General features: G+C 34.0%; 1 protein-coding gene across 9 annotated transcripts in view; it reads left to right on the forward strand.

The window, feature by feature from the left end:
• Nucleotides 1-22,910, forward strand: part of LOC149789724 (uncharacterized) — a 168,568-nt gene that overhangs the window by 125,362 nt on the left and 20,296 nt on the right. For 6 of the 9 annotated variants that reach the window (XM_089971734.1, XM_089971733.1, XM_089971735.1 and 3 more), the window contains 8 exons: nt 3,981-4,115; nt 6,830-7,210; nt 11,494-11,564; nt 14,927-15,125; nt 15,835-16,116; nt 17,916-18,191; nt 19,432-19,713; nt 22,541-22,822. In XM_089971734.1, the coding sequence (XP_089827860.1) occupies nt 3,981-4,115; nt 6,830-7,210; nt 11,494-11,564; nt 14,927-15,125; nt 15,835-16,116; nt 17,916-18,191; nt 19,432-19,713; nt 22,541-22,822 (1,908 nt within the window). Of the gene's footprint in view, nt 1-3,980; nt 4,116-6,829; nt 8,294-11,493; nt 11,565-14,926; nt 15,126-15,834; nt 16,117-17,915; nt 18,192-19,431; nt 19,714-22,540; nt 22,823-22,910 lie in introns of those variants that run through there. The other 3 variants (XM_089971740.1, XM_089971741.1, XM_089971739.1) reach the window with 3 other exon arrangements.

A 22,910-nucleotide genomic window follows, 5' to 3' on the forward strand; every position in this document is an offset into this window, starting at 1 on the left:
GTGGCTGAATAACCATAAAATTGGTTTCGATTATTGAGTAGACGTTAATGAAATATGACTCAAATGATTGGTTGTTAAGAAATCTATCTCATGCATTATATAAACCTATGTATTTAAACCCATTTGTTACCGAAAAGTAAGACACAGTTGTTTGATTTTGATGACGCTGGTCAAACAACCCTTTTGTTAAAAGCAGTAAAGGTAATATATTATAGGATAAAGTGATAATGATTGGGTATTCATCGATGCGTAGATTGTACCAAATCACTCACAAAGTTAATATAGTCCGAAGGAACTTATGTTAACTTTGTGATTAGGTAAAATGTACACATATATAAACACCCAACAATAATAATTTAATCCTTATAATTCCAATTTACCTCCTGTCTATTATTAGATCAGCAGATTTAATCAATTTTGTGTAGATCGACGTTTTCTTTCATCAGCGTCTTAACTGCGACAGAATACATAGCCCGAACTTCGCTAGCCACGAGTGGTCTATTCTTTATACAATAATCTAGGATAGAGTGTTATAGCGGGTCATAGGAGTGGGTCGATGGGTTATTATTATTGCTATTGATATATTGTTATGGTTATAGTTTAAATATATAAAACATTATTGATGGTATTTAAACCAGGCTATTTTTATTTAAATAAATATTACGCTTTTATATGGCACGCGTTGTTATTGCATCCGTTGTTGTTACTTTCTATACATTTCAATCTTTCCAAAGCAAATTCTTGTTCATTTTTAGTGAGATCCCTTACTGGAGATATCACCTTACCTTTCATAACAGCTGCTGAAAAATATCGAATCGAAATGCAATAAATTCCGAAGATTGTTCTTTTAAGCCTGCCTTATGCCTTCTTCGGCAGAACGATTGAGTGTTGGAGTGCAGGAAGGACTGTGCAATTGCAATGTTTTAACTTCTAATCGTCGATTTTAATCTGGGCTTTGTAAATTTTGATCGGAAATCACAGGAGTAGGTGGGTGGGTTGTTTTTATTGTTGTTGTCGTTATTGCTAGGCTGCAAGTTGTTCTTAAAATTTAAACTTTACATAAAATGACTTGGAAATGGGGAAGCAAACGTACGCTTCAGAATTAATCGATGTGCAAAAAAATCCAGATCATGTGGCCATTTACATCCAATCAAATTGTCGAAAGTGCGGTCAGTTCATAAAAATTGGAATTATATATATATATATATATATATATATATATATATATATATATATATATATATATATATATATATATATAAGGAAGACAATGCCATCTCGACGTTATGAATTGCGATCACGTGATTGACGTACTTACATCATTGGAAATGTCATTGTACGCCAAGCATCTGAACATGGGGTGAGGGACTTCCTCTATGTCATTCCCTGGGGTGAAGGACTTGCCTCTATGTCATATCCTGAAAACTATAAATAGAAATTACGGATGTACGTATATACATGCATGCATACGTACGTACGTACGTACGTACATACATACATGCATACATACATACATACATACTACAATACAATGTTTGATGAATATTAACTGTTTTTACAATATCCATCGATTTTGAAATGTTTATTAGTTTCAAATTTCTATAAGCGCTATATTACTTACATTAAAAGCAACGATCATTTTGAACTGAGACAAAATTGGACTGTCTCCATTAAATCTACATTTATAAATATATTGTTTTTGTTTTATAGAAGTAGTTACATCATCAGTTAGTCATTAATTCCAAAGATAAATGTTATCAGCTGATATGTCACATCATTTTGTATGAATACATTTACGTTTTCAATTGTAAAATATCTTTAGAAAAACCATTGTTATATCTCAATCCCCAGAAATATTAGAGATTGTCCTCTGAATTCAGCATATGAAAAGAGCAAAGCTCGTTAAAAATTATTTTGATTCTGTGGATAAACGCATACAAATGTATACATGTGTGTGATAGTTTCAAATGGAACCATCTGGGATTTGTACATTTTGAAGTTATTTATATTAGCAAAGTATTTCTGCTAATCGATATCTTCTAAATTGCCAAATTCAAAATTACATTTTCTTGAAGATGCTGGTACTTTTCTACCTCCAATCATTTCTCCTCTTTACAATCCAGAGCACGTGATGTCACATCAGCATACAGAGACTGAACATAGGTTATTTTGCCTTTATTTATTAACCTAATAATTTTGTATCTTATCATATTGGATAAAGTCTCTGCACACAGGCTAAATGTATATGGAGTGAATGGATACCCTATCAATATCGTCTTCTGATATGAAACCATATGGACATGTAACCTTTAATATTTATTTAGTGATTCGATAAAACTTTAGATCAATTTCAACTATGGTTCTTCAAACTAAATGACATAGATAACTTTGGCAATACATTAAATAGCATTTCAAGATAGGATCAAGTTAATCTTTTTAATTTAAGTTTATATACAATAATTTAGACGTAATCTAAATTTCTTGTTTGCTATTTGCTGAAGTACCATTGTTTTCAATAAGAGGCGACATCAATTTCCTATAAAAATTCTCGTCTTTAAATTACAGAAATATGTAATCACTTTCTCTCCTTACTGAAGTAATTTAGGTGTCGACCGAACTCTCACTCCATCCATTTTTTTCTTCCTAATATAGTTTTCCCTCCAGTTTAGATACTTGAATGACACTGTTTCGGTCGTCTAAATGTATTATATATGCAATACTTTGATATTCCTGTCGACGTATGGCGTTTGTCCTAAAAGAGGAGCTATGTATATATCTTGTTCGTTTCAATGTATCCATGACTGTATATCGTACTTTAAGCTAATGGCGATTTGTGAACAATATTTTTATAAAGGTAACTCTTAGCTATTCTTGTAAGTCATGAATTAAGTTTATTTTTATACTGATATTTGAGTTTAGGGTCAAGCCTTGCTTGCAAAACAAAAACGTTTTGAATCACATCTGGGTATTTTATTATATGTTCAATTTTTATATAAGGCAGAGGTAAACAAAATTATTCATTGCTAATTTAAGTGCAATCTGTGAAATTATTTTAGGTGTATTTAGATATAGTTTGAGACGAACCATTGAATTAAAGTATTCTTTGCAATTAAATAGCGATGATTGACTTTAAGGCTAAAACAAGATATGTGATTATTGTGAATTAATTCAAAGACATTCCACATTGTGTTATTGCGACAATCGATACTGCTGGTACATCAAGATAGTCAATACTATTGGTACATCAAAATAGTCAATACTATTGGTACATCAAGATAGTCAATACTATTGGTACATCGGGAAAGTCAATACTATTGGTACATCGGGCTAGTCAATACTATTGGAACGTCAAGATAGTCAATATTATTGGTACATCAAGATAGTCAATGCTATTAGTATATGAAGATAGTCAATACTATTGGGACATCAAGATAGTCAATACTATTGGTACATCAAGATAATACTATTGGTAAATCAGCACTTTCAATATTGATTTCATAAGGAAAATTCTATAATTTTGCACTTGTGATACATCATTTAGGATTATTTGAGATTTATTTCGAAATAAAGTCAGTTCCTTTTAAATTCTCTCTTCATTTCTTAGGAAATTAATTATTTGCTGAATGTTAAAAAACTTGTTAGTTTTGCTTCTTTCTGTTATTTAGTTTAAGATCATGCAGTCGTAACAGATGCATATGAAACTGTTGTTTTAATTTCTAATAAAATCATTGCAAAGAAAAGTTGATTGCATTTTACACATTTTAATGAGATAAATTATATTCTCAGAAGTATTTATTTTTTCAGCACATGCATATTGATATTCAACTTTTAAAATAGCTTGTTATTTCAATCTTCCAGAATATTATGAGTCTTTTAATAATGAACGATTATATCTACAAAATGTTTTCCGTTTAATTTCTTTAAGAAAAAAAATTGTTTTCTGCAAGTGAAAGTTTTACTGCATGTATACTGCATTGTAGGCCAATGCGTGGATCAGACGGGAGTAATACAAAATGTCAAGACGTGTGCACAGCTGGCTAATTGGGATTGCTATGACGCTACCGTCCTGAGCAAGTGTTGTCAGTCATGTAAAGCGTTTTACACGGGCGTAACAGGTATCACAACATTGGTAACATAATGACGCTTAGAATATCCTTGGATAAAATTGATACCTTCTCTTAAAATTACCTGTATTGTAAATGTTACGATGAATAAACATTTTGAATGAATGAAATTAATAAATATGTAAAATGCACACACACACACACACATACACACACCTATGTATATATATATATATATATATATATATATATATATATATATATATATATATATATATATATATATATATATATATATATATATATATATATATATATATTCTTATGCTATGTGTTTACGCTCGAATAAACAGTAACACAAGAAAGAGTGAAAGCAACCAGCTTTGAAAAATATAATAATTTATTTCCCTGACAAAATTCAGTAAAAATGAAAAAAATATGAACTTACGATTTTACGATTTTAAGAATCAAATCCAAAAATAATCCAAGAATAACCCACGAATAAAACTTTCGAAATCCTAATAATAAAATGTTCTGATGATTTCAAGTTCGAGTCCCGACGAAAAATCCAAAATGGAAGACTGACGTATACAATAACCTGCAGTGTTGAAGTCTACAGTTTCTGGTAGAAACAAGAAATATCATTCCGGTTTTGGAAATCGGAATAATTTTTTTTAGAACAACTGTCTTCGTTCAAGATTCTCACATGAGCACAATATTTTCCAAGGAAAAAATGAAATAATCCGTCTGAATCCAAATAATCTGGAGAACAATTAACATATAACTCAAAAACTGGTCAGAGACACTTTTCAGTGTAAAGTAAAAGCCCCAAACTGAGAATATCTCTCAAAACAAAGGTTATATCATATTCTAAACGCAAAAGGGGTGTGACGTGATCATGTTCCAGAACTTCGTCGAAATTATTTACTTGTTAAAAATCGCGTACACCCAGTGTGGCCCTGACGAAACCCAATCATTTTACTCTTAGAAATACAATTTTTAAAAAATTGCTTACATCTTAAACCACTTAGATCCATCATGACCTCGACAACATCCAATCATTTGAAGAAAAAAAATAGGATTTATTTGCGTGGCTGCTACTGCTTTTGAATCAAGGTGAAAATCTAGATCAACACCTGGTGTTTACTAAAACGAACAGTCAAGGTCAAACTATCTTCTGAAGATAAGTATAACTTCCTTAGAAACAGAGCTACATTATTTTGACCTATGATGAAAAATAAAAATATTTTAAAACTTGGAGACAAATAATTCAAATATAATTAAAGCAAATATACATGTGTGTGTGTGTGTGTGTGTGAGAGAGAGAGAGAGAGAGAGAGAGAGAGAGAGAGAGAGAGAGTGATATAGTGTGTATGTGTGCGTGTGTGTGCGTGTGCGGGTATGCATGCATTGATGTATGCATGTCTGCGTGGACGCATGCAATGGTGTATGTATGTATGTATCTGTATGTATGTATGCATATAGGTATGTATGCATGTATCACAACATATCAATCATTGAGACTAGAATTTAATTAAAGTTACGATTTAAATTGAATATAACATATGTTAACTGATTTCTTGAACGAATACTGTTTCTGTCCACCATCGAAATGGAAACTTCTATCTTAGAAATTTGCAACACCGTGTGCAGAAAGATGAACATACACGGTAATGGCGGTGTTGGTGATAACACTGAGCAGAGTTCAATGTAAATGGCATGTTCATCTAGATGTCTGTTCTCATGAAAATGGATGGACCCCAAACTACAATAATTCCACGAACAGAAACAATCAATATCGAACATTAGAGACCGCTTCGGTGCTATGTGTTAAGAGCATCCTCCTCGGTTGTGGGAGGTCGCGGGTTGGAACCCCGACAGAGTCATACCAAAGACTTATAAACATGGTACTAACATCTGCCTTACTCGGCGCTCAGCAATAAGAGGTTAGTATTATTATTGGTAGGCCGGGTGTCAGGATAATGTGAATGGGTGGAACATCATACTACATGTCTGCAGCATGACGTCCCAGTGCTAGATATCACTGTAAATTGTGACACTGCAGACATCGTAGTGATATGACTGAAACGTTGTTAAAGCTACGTTATAAACACACACACACACACACACACACACACACACACACACATTCACGTGCTGACATTACACTGTACATACTAACCCAATGTTACACACCTTATTATATGAGTATTGTTATGCCATAGAGAATTATATCAGTAAAACATCACAGATTATTGAGTAATGATGTATATTGACAATTTATATTAATCCAAATATGTATTGGACTAATGTACTAGCTAAGTTATTTAAGTTATTTAAGAGTTTTCATATAAAATCATTTAATTATTCACCTTCTTGTATGTGTACATGTGTGTTAATACAGTCATCATATTCTACAAGTATTTTCTATTTTGTGTTTTATATCTATTACATATATGTTTGCAAATGCATGTTGTCTGAACATTTTCATTACCACTACGTATGAGTTCTGATAGTAATTATTCCAGTATGAATTGTTTACCACATGTATGTCCAACATCATCGAAGTGGACAAGTACATATTCATTTTGAACAATAACGATTGAATTTGGAGCACAATTCGAATCTATAGATATAAATGTGTCATATGATCTATAACACAAACACTGATTGTTATATCTCATTATAATATATATATATATATATATATATATATATATATATATATATATATATATATATATATATATATATATAATCAACAGATTGTGAGTATGGAAACAAGGTAGCTAACTGTATTGTGGATCTATGCCCGTATTATCCTAACCCAAACGAATGCTGTGCGACTTGTAAGGTTACTACAGCAGCCCCTACACCATCGCCATCAACGACAACAACACCAAACCCAAATTTAGCTACAACAGCAACAGCAACCGCAACAACACAAACGCCAACGTTAGCTACAACACTAACACCAACGTTAGCTACAACACCACCAACAACGCCATTTATATCGACAACAACTGCAACAACACAGCCGACAATAACGACAACACCAAAGCCAACAATAGCAGCAACGACAGAAACCACTTCAAAAACGACAGCAACAAATACACCATACCCTTCAACAACGTCATCATCACAAGGTAAGTATTAGGCAATCAAATTGTGGTGTTAACAACATTTGTAATGCCATCATAGAGATATTTTTTGCATGTATACGCATTTTGCTATAAAATGATCGACTAAGAATGTCGACTTCAGTGACAAAGAGAAAACAAAATTCCTAGATCATTTGGAAGAAAACACAAATTTGGTCAAAAAGATACTTTTTTCATATTTCATACATAATGAATTGATAATATTTAGGAGAGGTTCCATCATAGCAAAGAAATAATAAACTAATGTCTAAATAAAGAATCAATGATAAAGTGTGCTGAGTTTACCACGTTATTACATGCGCGCTGGAACGTTATTAGTTCATTTAAAACAAGGTACCATGAGAGGAAGATGAGTACAGGAAAATTGACAATGAAACAGAAATTGTTGTAAAAGACACAAAAGAGAAAAATAAAGGATATAATCTGAAGTGTGTTGCTTGTTATTATAATTAGACGTAGCTCGGTTAGATACTACTTCCGGAAGCGAAGAAGACTTACTCGAAATTGCAGGTAATAAGGTGTAATACTGGATGACACGGTGCAATAAGGTGTAATACTGGATGACACGGTGCAATAAGGTGTAATACTGGATGACACGGTTTAATAAGGTGTACTACTGGATGGTGCAGTGTAATAAGGTGAGTAATGCTTCATCTTCATCTTCTCTTAAACATTCGATATTAAACAGATAATTACAAATCTTTTTTTTCTTTCACTATAAGTATACAATTAACAGAGATAATTATAAAAGGAATGGTAATCAACATAGTTAAGTAACGGAATAGATCGTACAAAATAAACTAACAACTGTGATCGTTTTCTCTTAATTTAAGGTTCTGTAATTTTCATGTAAACTTTATAGTATATACAAGAAAATATTTTCAAATTCGCAAAGTTACCGACTAGAATTCAAATCATCCAATGTTATATATATATATATATATATATATATATATATATATATATATATCAAAACAAGAAAGTAAACATTCATACAAACTTCAGTCTATTTTTACTTCTTCAGTTGACGGTGGAATTTCCGGACGTCATTGGTATATGATATTATTGGTAATAGTTAGTTCCTTCACTGAAATGCTTTTACAGGGAAAATGCCAATTAGATTCTGCGCACTGAGTAGCTACATTACAGCACATTATATCACCTGGGCTTATTCTCGTTTTGGCTTCTTAGAGATGTCAGCTCATCTCAGGCAGCTTTTTTACTCTAGTTCTGCTATCGAAAGCGCTTATAAAATATGCTGATATAATTGCCCTCCAGATCGAAATGGATATCCTGATATAATTGCCCTCCAGATCGAAATGGATATCCTGATACAATTGCCCTACATATCAAAATGTATATACTATATAATTGCCCTACAGATCGAAATGGTTATGTTATATAATTGCCCTACAGACTGATATGGTTATGCTATATAATTGCCTTTCAAATCGATATGGTTATGCTATATAATTGCCCTACATATCGATATGGTTATGCTATATAATTGCCCTACATATCGAAATGGTTATGCTATGTAATTGCCCTACAGATCGATGTGGTTATGCTATATAATTGCCCTACAGATCGAAATGTATATACTATATAATTGCCCTACAGATCGAAATGGTTATGCTATGTAATTGCCCTACAGATCGATATGGTTATGCTATATAATTGCCCTACAGATCGAAATGTATATACTATATAATTGCCCTACAGATCGAAATGGTTATGCTATATAATTGCCCTACAGATTGATATGGTTATGCTATATCATTGCCCTACCGATTGATATGGTTATGCTATATAATTGCCCTACAGATCGATATGGTTATGTTATATAATTGCCTTACAGATCGATATGGTTATGCTTGAGATGAAAAGAATAGCTCGAATCATTGGTTATGATAAGTCGGATTCACCGGAAAGTAACAATTAAAAACTGGTCAAAGGACCGATTTAAAAAATCCCTGACATTTTTTTAAGGTAAATGTACAGTACAATTCAATAAGATTGAACTTTGATACAAAGGTAATAGGTGATATTATATCAATGTAATACAAACTGTAATATAAAGGTAATTTGGACAACCCATGCATGTAATAAACACTGTAATATCAAATTAATTGGGGTTATCCCATACAGGTAAAAAAACACCGCTGTGCTAGTGCTAAATCTTGCATCTAATACGATGTAATTATTCCAAGATATTTCATTTCAAAACATCTCTCTGAATCTGATTTTATTTCTCATGTAACATCACACTCTTGCTTGAAAACTTTTGTTTCATGTTCGTTTATTACATTGAAAGGAGCATATAATACCTGGGTGGAACAGAAAGCCCTGAGAACTACGATAACATTAACGAAAGAACTTCGTAATCTTCCTTTCAATTCCTCATAATAACCAACCATTGTTCTTGTGGACAAATGATGTAAACCTAAAGTGTTATTTTTGAAGGGATGGGTGGTGTGTGAAGGGTGCTGCTTTGTCCTTCTGTCATAGACTACCCAGCCGAATTGGTAGCGGTGGCCTGTAATTGGTAACACGTGTTTACAGAGAAAACTCTAGGGCATATCTGCAGTTAAAAATCTTTAAAGAAACTCCTACCGCCTTATATATATATATATATATATATATATATATATATATATATATATATATATATATATATATATATATATATATATATATATATATATATATATATATATATATATATATATAATCAACAAGATTACTCTAGTCGGCATCTAAATTAAAAAGATTGTATAATATCGATAGTTCTACACAAGTTGCTTGCTATTAATTTGGTGATGGAATCTCTCCGATATATGGTTCATTTAACAGGGCTAAGCCAAATCAAGGGGCTTTATCATTTGAGCATTGCCATTTATTTTGATAGGCTGCCTGTACTGACGTTATAAACTTGAACGACTACTATTTATATTTTTCTTCAAAAATGACGTAATTTAGCTCTACCTGTACTAATTGAAATATAAATTTACTCTGTTTAACATTCAGTTTCAGTAAGTTGTATGCACTATTATAGATTTCTCACTGTGATTTGAACAGTTATTTTATTTAAAACAAATTAATATACCCATGTCGAATTCTTTGCAGTGTTATTCAAACTATACAAAAATATTGATATCAGATGACGTCGGTGGCGTTTATAATTAACTACTTTGAATTATCATGCAGCATTATGGGTCACCCTCTCATGATGGATATACTGAGAAAGCAATAACATATTTATTGTAATTGCGTAACCAATAATCTATCTATGGTAAAAAATGTCTAACAAACGGCTGTTCCTGCCAACAGGAATTATAAATATGGTTGATCCAGACGATTGCAAACACATACTTCTTTTGGGAATTAAATCTCTCAATTAGCAAGAAGTATATATTCGCTTTTCAATGACTACCCATTTTTATCAAGCCTTTGTAGGAAGCATTTTATTGGTTCACAAGTCATCATGTGACTAATGCCAACCCCACCTCCCAAGTTATTAGTTCATTACACCAGAAAGGAATTAGTGATATAGTTTAAGCCTTTTTTGTTTTTCTTTGATAATATTTGAGAATAATGATTCTTCTCTAAAAATATTGGTAAATATAAAAATGTATTATACGGAATATTTGAGATTGAAAATCAGGCTAATCACGAAAATAGGTAACCTCAGTACAGTTATCAAAATAATCTTAAATCGTTTTCCAAAGCTCAGGACTTCAAGAATGGAGTTAACTATGAAGTTCAATTCTAAATATATCGTAATGTATTCTAGGCAAGACCCAGGTCAGTGTACACCTAGTACAAAACAAAAGCATGTATATAATGTAACTGAACTTGCTCCTGCGCTTTCTTTTCTGAACACGTCTGTTAGGACCACACCTCAAATTTTGTATATATATTATACATATATGCATGAATCCATTCATCCAACTGTATATCGTTACATATATCGATAGATACATCGATACACATACATACATACATACATACATACATACATACATACATACATACACACACACACACACACACACACACACACACATACATATATACATACATACATACATACACACACACACACACATACATACATACATACATACACACATACACACACATACATACATACATACATACATATACATACATACATACATACATACATACATACATACATACATACATACATACATACATACATACATACATACATACTATAAGTTATCTTCGTTCTTTATTTTCAGTACCTGCTGCTCCATTAGTTTCCATTGTTTCCCAGACAACAAATAATATAACACTAAACGTCACATTACAGGTAAAATATAATAATTAACCTAGATGTATTTCTGAGAGAGGACCAATTTTCTAAAATTCAAACATTTTTAAAAGTACTGAAAAGGGACAAAATTGCTCTGAATTTGATCCTCGTTTAAAAATTAAATCCAGTCGATAAAAATAACGAAAAGTTGAGGTTCCCTTCCGTTATTCACTTGAGACAATTTTTAAAGTGACCTCAGTCCACAGGTCTTGTATAAAATTTCCTTATAGTAAAATTTTATTTATTTTTAATTTAGTTTGGCTTGGACAATATTGGACAGATTTCCGGAAGTTATTTCTTTTGAAGTATAATATTGATTTTGTGTGCGTGAGTACGACTCTTCTACTAAATTATCTCTTTATCTTACCTTTGTACGTCATTAATGCGGATCTATTGGGTGGGAGTCTCTATTAATAATTTTTTTTAAAAGAATATTATTATTATTATTATTATTATTATTATTATTATTTCTCTATAGTTTTTTATTCACCGTATTGCAGGTGCCTAGTGTATCGTTGGTGCAGTCACGATATGTTTCCTGATTCACTTCTGTCTCCTCCTACAATTCCTTGTCGAATCGCAGCTTGTAATAGCCGTGAACCGGATAGTCCTTTTCTTCTTTCTTTATTCGTTGTTCCATCCTTTCTTGTTAGAATGTGATATGAAATTGGGGCAGGTTCATCTCAATTTGGCCAGCGTGGATGGCAATATCTGGATACTTTGTTTTCTTAATGCGTTTCTCAGACTATAATAGACCAGTACTTGTCATACCAATATAAGAAAAACCAAACATTTTTTGTATACCTCCTTGTTCACAATAGTATTGGTCTGACAGATGAATGTATTTCGTGGTTACACCAGATCATTAGATTAAGCGATTTGTATTTTAAGTGCAAGTGTTCAAGGTACGAGAATAGTACAAGAATAGTAGGTGGCAGAGAAGTCGATACAGGTGTGAGAGGAGGAGACAACATTTATTACTCAAAGTGTTGCCGGTAGGGCTGTTGTTGTTAGGGATTGATTACTTAAAACAGTTTCTTTACAGTTCTTCTCCAACTGTGTTAGATACCAAAATGCTTGCGCTCTTGTAACTTCTTTTCATGACATAAAACTTTTATCATTGGGTCCCTTCCTCTTCTGATGTCCATTTTTAAGACTTGTATCTTATTTTCATACATCAGCTTCCGTAGATTCTACTTTTTATTTGATAACTACTGCATAGTTTAGGTAGCTTTTTTTAATTTTTTGTCATGTTCTATTGGGGCCCTGGGTGGCCGAGTCGAATAAGGCGCTCGTCTTTACAGGCCACTCACACGTCACATCTGTACGCTTGAGTTCGTATCGGGGCTTAATCGGCACGGATATCTGAAAAAGCTTGCCAGTAGCTTCCCGTAAATCGGTCGTAATCATTGCGTTTAGTATATACTTTTCTCACTTGGTCCTGAAACGGCATTTTGTGTTTCGTTTCTTCTAGTATTTTTTAAAAAAATGAATGCAGAATGAACAATTTACTGTATGCGAAGAATGTGGAATAAATATTTCACTGCCATTTTAGATTTTGCGAACTTCTTATTCGTCTCTATATCTAAAGCTCCATCTGTAATTCGTTTTCTTCAGAAAAAATTTATCGTTGATTGCTCGAAAATGATATTCTAACTCCGTTTACATCTTCGTAGTATAATTATAAGTCGTTGTCTTGAATTCTTAAATCATCTATTATTAACCGATAATGTTTTTCCTCTATTTTAGGCATGCATTATGCTTTTTGTATTTACTATGTTAAGACACATGAACGTAATTGGATCCTATGCAGCGCTTGGTTTGTAAGATTTCTGAACTGCCTTCAGAGATATTGAAAACCGTGAAGGAGCAGGGTTTACTGTATTTATTTTTAAGGAAGTATAAGCATCATATTTTAACATTACTGGTGCACAGACTGTGAACATGGTACACTCTTAAATTCAAGTGAAACAAACTCATGTTCAAGCGGCTGATGACAATTTTAAATTCTGTGTCGTTTCCCTTCTTCATGCTTTCTAACTATTGAATTATCTAGACTGTAACATAGTCTTTAGTGCTCTGGTAACTTTTCTTGTATAATAAAAAAAAATGTAAACTTTCTATTACAGATATATTTTTTGCATGCGTGTTTCTCTATAATGGCACCCGTTTCAATATATATTTTATTATACCATAATAGTATCTTCTATCGTTTTAGTTATTACGATGTCTGGAATAAAAAATGTCAACATGTTGTACATTCAGTTCCACATTTACTTTGTGGAGTTAACGCCTTTTCACTTCTCATTCCTATTTTATGTGGGTTCTATATCGCATTCTTCAACACAAATGTACTTTTTATAGCTTCAATTCTTAGCGAACAGCTATTAAATCAGTGTGAGAACTTGTTCACGTTATATTTTTTATTTTCTCGGCAAATTTTGTTGGAGAGTATTTTAAACTGAGTCTACATCATAAAAGAAAAATATAATGTCTGATTTTTGTAAACTGATAAAAGTTTTTACCCAATTAAGCAAATCAAATAATATATTGTCTATATTATTCAAAGGAAATGGGAGATACGTGCCTATCACACTGAGGCGGCCTTCTATGGCTGGACTACGGAGGCAGCAGACTCTTTTTATCTATACGTTATCATTCGCTTTTAGTTTGCAACCATTAAAGGAGCTTTAAAACTTTTTCTCACTTTGCCGTGCAGTATTGAAATCAAGTAATGAACTTGTCATTATTGGTTCATTTCAATAGGAACAGTTCCAAAATATGTCAAAAATGTTTTATTCTTGTTAACTGTTCTCTAATTTTATCGCGCTTTAATTGGTTTTTTAAAACAATTTTTGTATAAAAATTTTTGTTTTTAACTTAATTTTTTCAAATATTGTTTTATATTTGCACAAACTTTTCTTTAGCAGAGAGGTTAATGTAGTAGGTGACGGATGGATGGACGGACGGACGAACAGACAGACAGACAGATAGATAGATAGATAGATAGATAGATAGATAGATAGATAGAAAGATTGGTTGGTCCACCCATCAATCCATCCAGTTAGAACCAGCATCCTGTTCAGATAAAATCAACATTTACATCACGTCTCTTATCTTTGATAAAGTTACAGTTACTAATTATGTATTCGTATGAGTTCAGCATTAGCATCTTGTCTCTTATTCTTAATGGAGCTAAAGTTATTCACTAAACTTGTCTAGGATCATAATTACGTGAAATTTCGTTTTGTAAATATTTTATATCCAAATCGGGATGATTTTCCAGTTTTGACAGATTTTGCTTTCAAGTCCTTATGCGAGTAGTGTGAATTGCAATAAGCGGCTTCCTTTGCTTTCAGACCGGAAGTACAGCCAATGAATTTGAGATCAATGCTTCAATAGGAGTTGCACAGAAAATACCGCTACCAGCAGGAAACGTTTCCGTAGAATACGTCTTCACTGCCCCGAATGATTCGGGCACATGCTTTAAACTTGAAATTGTTGCTATCAGTGCTGCTGGGAGAAGCGCTGTAACCACTGTGCCAAACGCATGTTATGGTAATCTCTCTTTCTCTCATTTAAACATCTCAAACATTGGCAGTGTTCAGTTTTCACCCCTCATTTACTACTCTTGTCTTCAGTCCACATACTAGCTGTTCACTTATATCGTTTATCCACTAGAACTTTTCTTCAATGACATTATGTATATAGTTCTAATCTCAAATCACACTGGTGAATACACATTTGAACTAACAGCGTCTTGGCTGAATTATTTTGCAGCATTACCAAATCGAAATTGTTACTCTATATATCTGTATTCGACTGCAAGGAAAGACATCTCTTAAATGGTTTTTTATTCTAATTTCTTATATAATATTATATCAGTGTTCAACATTTCACTGTATTTTAGAGTTAGGGACCAGTCAGGACTGATTATAAATACCCCTATAATATCGGGTCAGTGTCCAATCTGATATTATATTCTAGAGTTAGGAAACAGTGAGGACTGACTTTAATTACCTTATAACATTTTATCAGTTCATTATATTCCGGGGCAGCAAGGAACCAGTCAGGACTGATTTTAATTACCCTTATAATATTTTATCCGTTTTTAATCTTTCGTTATATTCTGGGAAAAATATTCAGGCAGTGCTATTATTAAGAATTTACTTTAAAAAGTAAAATTTCAAGTTTGAAAATTACGACGTATGTATTGATCATCCTCGTAACATTGCAACGTCAGTGTTATCTTTCGGTCTAATTCCAGCACCGTTACCACCTATAGTTACTACTGTAGGACATACAGCGAGCAATGTAACCTTGAACCTGACTTTACCCCAAGGATCCCTTGGCAACACTTTCGAAGTTAAAGTCACAACAGCCGGGACAAACCGATCTGTGTCCTTATCATTGGGGGGACTCAGATTCATTCAGTACGTGCTTGATGCAGGCGCGGAAGCGGGCAGCTGCTTTCATCTAGAGGTTATTACCATCGTCACTAACAACCCGATAAAAAGCCAAGCAACAATAATTTCATATGTTTGCTATGGTACGTACCAACCTATCAAGTATATACTTGCCAATAGAAACACCAATCCACCTCTCTAGTACCTAACTACTTATCGAAACACCCATCCACCTGTCTAGTATCTACTTGCCTATAGAAACACATAGCCACCTATCCTGCACCCACTTGCCTATCTGTACACCCTGCCATCTATCTAGCACCCACTAGCCTATCTAAATATCCAGCCACCACCTATCTAGTACCCACCTGCCTATCTAAACACGCACGCAGCTATATATTTAGTACCTATTAGCCTATCAAACACTCCGTCAGCTATCTACATACCTGTACCTTACAAAATACCCAATGATATACATCCAGAGAGTAAGAGAGGCGTTTGTACACACTTATGCGTACCAGTTAGTTTCATCAGAACCCATATTGCAAGTAACACGATATATGTATGCCTTGAAATAGGTACGTTCCTGCAATGAAAATAGGGAGAAAAATATACAGTATTAAAAGTACGATTTTGAAGATAAGCTTGAAGGATGATGTTCATGAGTGTTCTAAGGATGATGTTATTGAATGTTCTAAGAATGATGTAATGAGTGTTCTAAGGATGATGTTCATTAGTGTTCTAAGGATGATGTTATTGTGTGTTCTAAGAATGATGGGCATGAGTGCTCTAAGGATGATGTTCATGAGTGCTCTAAGGATGATGTTATTGTGTGTTCTAAGAATAATGTTCATGAGTGTTCTAAAAGATGATGTTCGTGAGTGTTTTAAAGAATGACGTTCATGAGTCTTCCAAAAGATGATGTTCATGAATATTCTAAATGATGATATTCATGAGTGTTCTAAGGATGATGTTATTGAATGTTCTAAGAATGATGTAATGAGTGTTCTAAGGATGATGTTCATTAGTGTTCTAAGGATGATGTTATTGTGTGTTCTAAGAATGATGGGCATGAGTGCTCTAAGGATGATGTTCATGAGTGCTCTAAGGATGATGTTATTGTGTGTTCTAAGAATAATGTTCATGAGTGTTCTAAAAGATGATGTTCGTGAGTGTTTTAAAGAATGACGTTCATGAGTCTTCCAAAAGATGATGTTCATGAATATTCTAAATGATGATATTCATGAGTGTTCTAAGGATGATGTTATTGAGTGTTCTTTGGATGATGTTCATGGGTGTTCTAAAAGAATGATGTTCATGAGTGTTCTAAAGGATGATATTCATGAGTACTCTAAAGATGATGTTCATGAGTGTTCATTGATCATGTTCATGAGTGTGTTTGAAAGATAATGTTCATGAGTGTTCTAAAAGATGATGTTCATGAGTGTTCTAAGGATGATATTCATGAGTGCTCTAAGGATGATGTTATTGAGTGTTCTTTGGATGATGTTAATGGGTGTTCAAAAAGAATGATGTTCATGAGTGTTCTAAAGGATGATATTCATGAGTGCTCTAAAGATGATGTTCCTGAGTGTTCTATGATCATGTTCATTAGCGTTTTTGAAAGATGATGTTCATGAGTGTTCTAAAAGATGATGTTCATGAGTGTTCTAAGGATGATGTTCATTAGTTTTCTAAGGCTGATGGTCATGAATGTTGTACAGGATAATGTCCATGAGTGTTCTAAAGGATAATGTTCATGAGTGTTCTAAAGGATAATGTTCATGAGTGTTCTAAAGGATGATGTTCATGAGTCTTTTAAAGGATGATGTTTTTGAGTCTTCTAAAGGATGATGTCTATGAGTGTTATAAAGAAACGAAAACACTTAGGATAACACGACTGATCTGAGATATTCATATCTGTCACATGTTCTCTTTTTAGCACCTAAGAACCCTGAAGTTAATGTGGTGACACAAACTACCAGTAACGTGACCCTAAATATTACGCTCCCTGCAGGATCTCTGGGCAACAACTTTGAGGTCAAGGCCATAGGTACAGTTTGGTCCGTGTCCGTTGCAGTGGGAGTGTCCAGGTCAATTCAGTACGTACTTGATATCGTAGCGGAGGCCGGCACCTGCTTTATTCTGGAGGCTGTTACCATGGTCACAAACAACTCAATAGCAAGTGACAAAACTACTTTTTCCAATGCGTGTTATGGTAATGTACACGCACTAAATCGTATCCACCAACACTGCCCTTTTTCTGACTCTCTGTCTGTCTGTCTGTCTCTCTGTCTCTCTCTCTCTCCTGAAGCAACAAATGCATCATGGACCTGCTTTATTTAAAAGCTTTACTTGCTCGTTTCCAACAGTCTTATCACAGATTACAGTATGACCTTTAACCTATATTCCCTCTGGAATCCAATTTTAAACGAATTTCCTGTATAGGTCATATTTATGTTAAGCTATCAGTTTCAAAAGAAATTCCACCCAGTTTGCCCGTTTCGGCTGAATTAGTCCTTACATGAGTCTGATGCTGTGGGCTAAAATTAGTAATGATTGTGTTCAATGCCGTAGAGTATTTGAAAATATTGTTTTCATTGGATTGTACTCAGATGGTTGTATTGGTTTTCCTTTAGATCATACACATATTTTGATAGAAAACAGGTTTTACGCATAGCAGAAAATGTCTGAGAGCAAATCTGGGACAAGGAGCTCATATATTCTTTGCAAGCCATAAGTAATTGACCAATAGAATAAAACAAAAACAAAAAAATGATGAAAGTCAGAAACGTCCATCAAAACAACAGCAGCAGAACAAAACAAAACAATTTATTTGTTTAAGTTCATACAAAGTAATCTCCATTGATTAAAGCAAGAGTCGTACATTAGGTGCGAAAATGTTATGAAATGTGGATGTGGAATGTTCAAAGTCGAAAGAGTTAAATTTTTACATGTCGTAATTAGTTCTCTCTAAGGTTTCCAGGGGTCGCCATACCATGCAAAGATTCATTTGTGGATGGCTTGTTTGTGTCGTCTGTAACGAGGGGGAATTTCCTTCTCTCTGTATGATATTATTGGAGACAACACCGCCTTTACCTCTTCAATCTGTATCCTGTCTGACCTATAATTAGAGCTCTCAATCAAATTCCTCATTTTCGCCTCAGGCGGGTTGACGGTTCTACGACATATGAATCATTATTTTATAATGTCAAATAGTAATCTCAGTTTACATGTCCATGCAGGGAAATGCAGATTTAATCTGCAAATTATACTCTGAAGGTGTTCGAAGAATAAAATCAGCAAACGAAGAAAGATCAGCATTTTCTATGTGCAAACTAATTTGTAAAAGAACATGCAGTTCATATAATTAGCAGCATTGACTTATACAAGGATGAGTTTTAAATCTAAAATAATATATTTTCGCCACTCTGTCTTTATCTTTTTCCTCTTTGTAGCACCCAAAAGACCTGACGTTTCTGTGGCTAATCAAACAACCAGCAACATTACCTTGACTATCATCCTCCCCACGGGATCTCTGGGGAACAACTTTGAAGTAAATGTCCAAGGAGGAGGGGCGACTCAATATGTTCCTCTCGTATTGGGAACATCTAGGTCCGTTCAACACGTGTTTAATGAGGTGGCAGACGCAGGCACCTGTTTTAATCTAGAGATCGTCACCCGCGTCACTAACAATCCTATAAAAAGTGATAAAACAACTGTTAGCAGTGCATGCTATGGTAATGTATAGTTTCACAATCTCTTCTGATTCACTGTCTGTCGATAGATATACATATATCCAATCGGGCAAAAAGAAAGAAATACATACGGGCACCTGCTTCGCTAGAGATCGAGTACCTTGTCACTAACATCAGTATGACATTAGACATTATACCCTTAACAATCCAAACAATATTTAAGAATTACTAAGAGATTTGATGGAGTTACAAGCAGTACAATGTTTGAGTGTTTGGGGGAAAAATTAGGACATAAAACGGCGGGACGTTTCTATTTACAAAAGGACCATGGATGCAGAAACATGTCATTCAAATGCCTTCTTTGTGGTTTAAACGTTATCGACAGAAACATTTTAAAGGTTGATGCACGTTAGACATGCCCCCACCCACTCTTATGGAACAAAATTGTTTGTCATGACTAATCAGGTCTAATCTGTCAATGACAAACCGACTGAGAGATTTATTTCAAAGTTTATATCTGTCTCAAAATGAGAATCGAATTCCAGAGCTAAAGATAATATAGGTCTTGATGAGGAAGTTAAAAACATATAGAAGGCCAGAGAGCGGAATAACAAATTAGTTCGAATGATAAACAGGGACTCACTGTTTTGTTTATCCAGATTTATATTTTTGTGTAAGCTATAGTCATTTTGCTGAAGAATTATTTCTGTAAACAATCCGAAAAAGTGTTTTCCGCATAAAATATGAGTGCATTAATGCATCAATCTTCCGATCTTTCTTTCATATCGTTCTTTAGATTCTTGGCTGAAAAGTTTTCAAAAATGTTCTTTCTGTTGTGAGGTACAAAGCCACATGCCTCGGTTTATTCAAGCTATATAAACAACGCCAAAAAATATAATTGTTTTTTTTTAAATATAGTTTTAGGTTCATTTGGCTATTTATCGACTGGAACAGTTCAATGGTTACACTCGAGCGAGCAGAACTCCGTTATTGTCACAACCGATAACAATGCGTACCTGTCTTTGACACCAAATGATGTCACAACCGATAACAATGCATACCTGTCTTCGACACCAAATAATGTCACAACCAATGACAATACATACCTGTCTTTGACATCAAATGATGTCACAACCAATAACAATGCATACCTGTCTTTGACACCAAATGATGTCACAGAGATCAGTTATAAGATCTTTGACATGAATGCTTTTTATATCAGCAAATGGAAGATGTCTTGAATATAGTTCTGGTTTTAAAGCGACATTTAAAACGTTTCCTCGTCCATTCAGTAAGAAAAGCTTCGAGTAAGGTCAGATCAAGATACACGATGTGGTAGTTTTCAGCATACAGAGGCCGAGATGTAACTGTAGTCACAGACGACGATAACATATGACCATGAACATTACAGCTCTCTACGCTGTTCCCCAGACACCAGAATATGCAAAGATTAAAGCAAAGCTGGTTGGTTTGTTTCGTGTTTAACGAGCGGGAATTTCCTTCTCTGTGTATGATGTTCCCAGAGAAACCACTGACGTAGCTGATCCAGATGATTAAGATGAACTAACAGAAGGGATGGGGGGGGGGGGGGCTCACAAGCAATACAGTGTTTGAGTGTGTCAAGAAACAAGATGACGATGACTGCAAAAAATCGCCATTCAAATGCTTAGGGTTTAAATGTTACTTCCTGAAACTTTTGAATAGGTTGATGCAACTTAAACAAGCCCAACAATAACAAAAATGTATATCATCATTACCAAGGTCTGATAGATCACTGAGAAAACAAGAGAGATTTATTTTATACTTGTCTCATAATCAGATTTATCTTCCAGCGGTAAAAAGGTACAGTTTTGACGAGAATATTATAAACCGTTAGAACTCCACACATGCCAAATTAGTTCACCTTTTTTATTGCAATAGATAAACAAGGATTCACAGTTTCATATGAAGATTGATATTGTGGTCTAAATTGAAGTCCAGTCTACTATGTACTACATCAACTATTAGTGTCAAAATGTACCTACTAAGTTACTAATACCTACTTATACATAGATATACAAGACGAAAGACACAAATGTATGCAGCCACCTGCTTTACAGCAAAGACTGAATACCTTGTAAAAACAACAATATTGAATATGCGTCTTTGACCTTCAGCAGTGCAAACTATTATTAAGCTACTTATAGTACTGATATAAAGACAGAATGTAAGCTGCTCAGTCAATATGGCCTTTATCTATTTTCTAATTAGCAAATGGAAGATGGGCGCAGATACCCACTAACACCCACTAATAAAAATATGACCCTGAACATTACATTTCTCCAAGTTTGCTCGCGGCCAACAGAATATGCAAAGATTAACCTATAGCTGTTTGGTTTTGCATCGTGTGTAACGAGCGGGAATTTCCTTCTCTGTGTATGATACCCCTAAAGAAACCACTGTCCATGCAGATTAACAAGTTATCTTGTCTGCTGTACAATGAGAACCATCAGTCGAATCCCTCATCTGTCATGACTCTATTCGACGGATCTGCAACATATGTTTCATCATTCTACAATGGCAAGACCATAAACTTACGTCAAAAGATTATTTCAAATTTACGATTGCTTGCGGGGAATTGCAGCTTCGAAAAATGCAAAGTATATTCAAATGTATCTAAGGCGCATGTTGAATGTAAAAATCAGAACAAAGAAGAAAGTTCAGCAATTTATACTTGCAATAGATCTTGGATACTCAAATATGCAGTTCACATAATTAGCAGTGTTGAATTATACAACGCGAAGGATGGGTTTTTAATCTAAAATGTGATATTGTCGCCACTTTGTTCTGTGTATTGATGCTTTCATTTTACCTTTTTTTCTCTTTGTAGCACCAAAAAGGCCTGACGTATCCGTGGCTAATCAAACTACCAGCAACATAATCTTGACTATTACCCTCCCCACGGGTTCCCTGGGAAACAACTTTGAAGTAAATGTCCAAGGAAGAGGGACGAATCAGTCTGTTCCTCTCGCACTGGGAACATCTAGGTCCGTTCAACACGTGATTTCTGATGTGGCAGAGGCGGGAACCTGTTTTAATCTAGAGATCGTCACCCGCGTCGCTAGCAATCCTGTTAGAAGTGATAAAACAGTTGTTAGCAATGCGTGCTATGGTAATACATATATTCACAATACTTTTCTGATTCCATATCTAGCAATTAACCGACGTATATCCAATCAGACTGTGAGAAAAACGCTCCT

Source organism: Sinohyriopsis cumingii, chromosome 10, assembly GCF_028554795.1.
Source record: "Sinohyriopsis cumingii isolate HCF-2022 chromosome 10, ASM2855479v2, whole genome shotgun sequence".
Lineage (NCBI taxonomy): Eukaryota > Metazoa > Mollusca > Bivalvia > Unionida > Unionidae > Sinohyriopsis > Sinohyriopsis cumingii.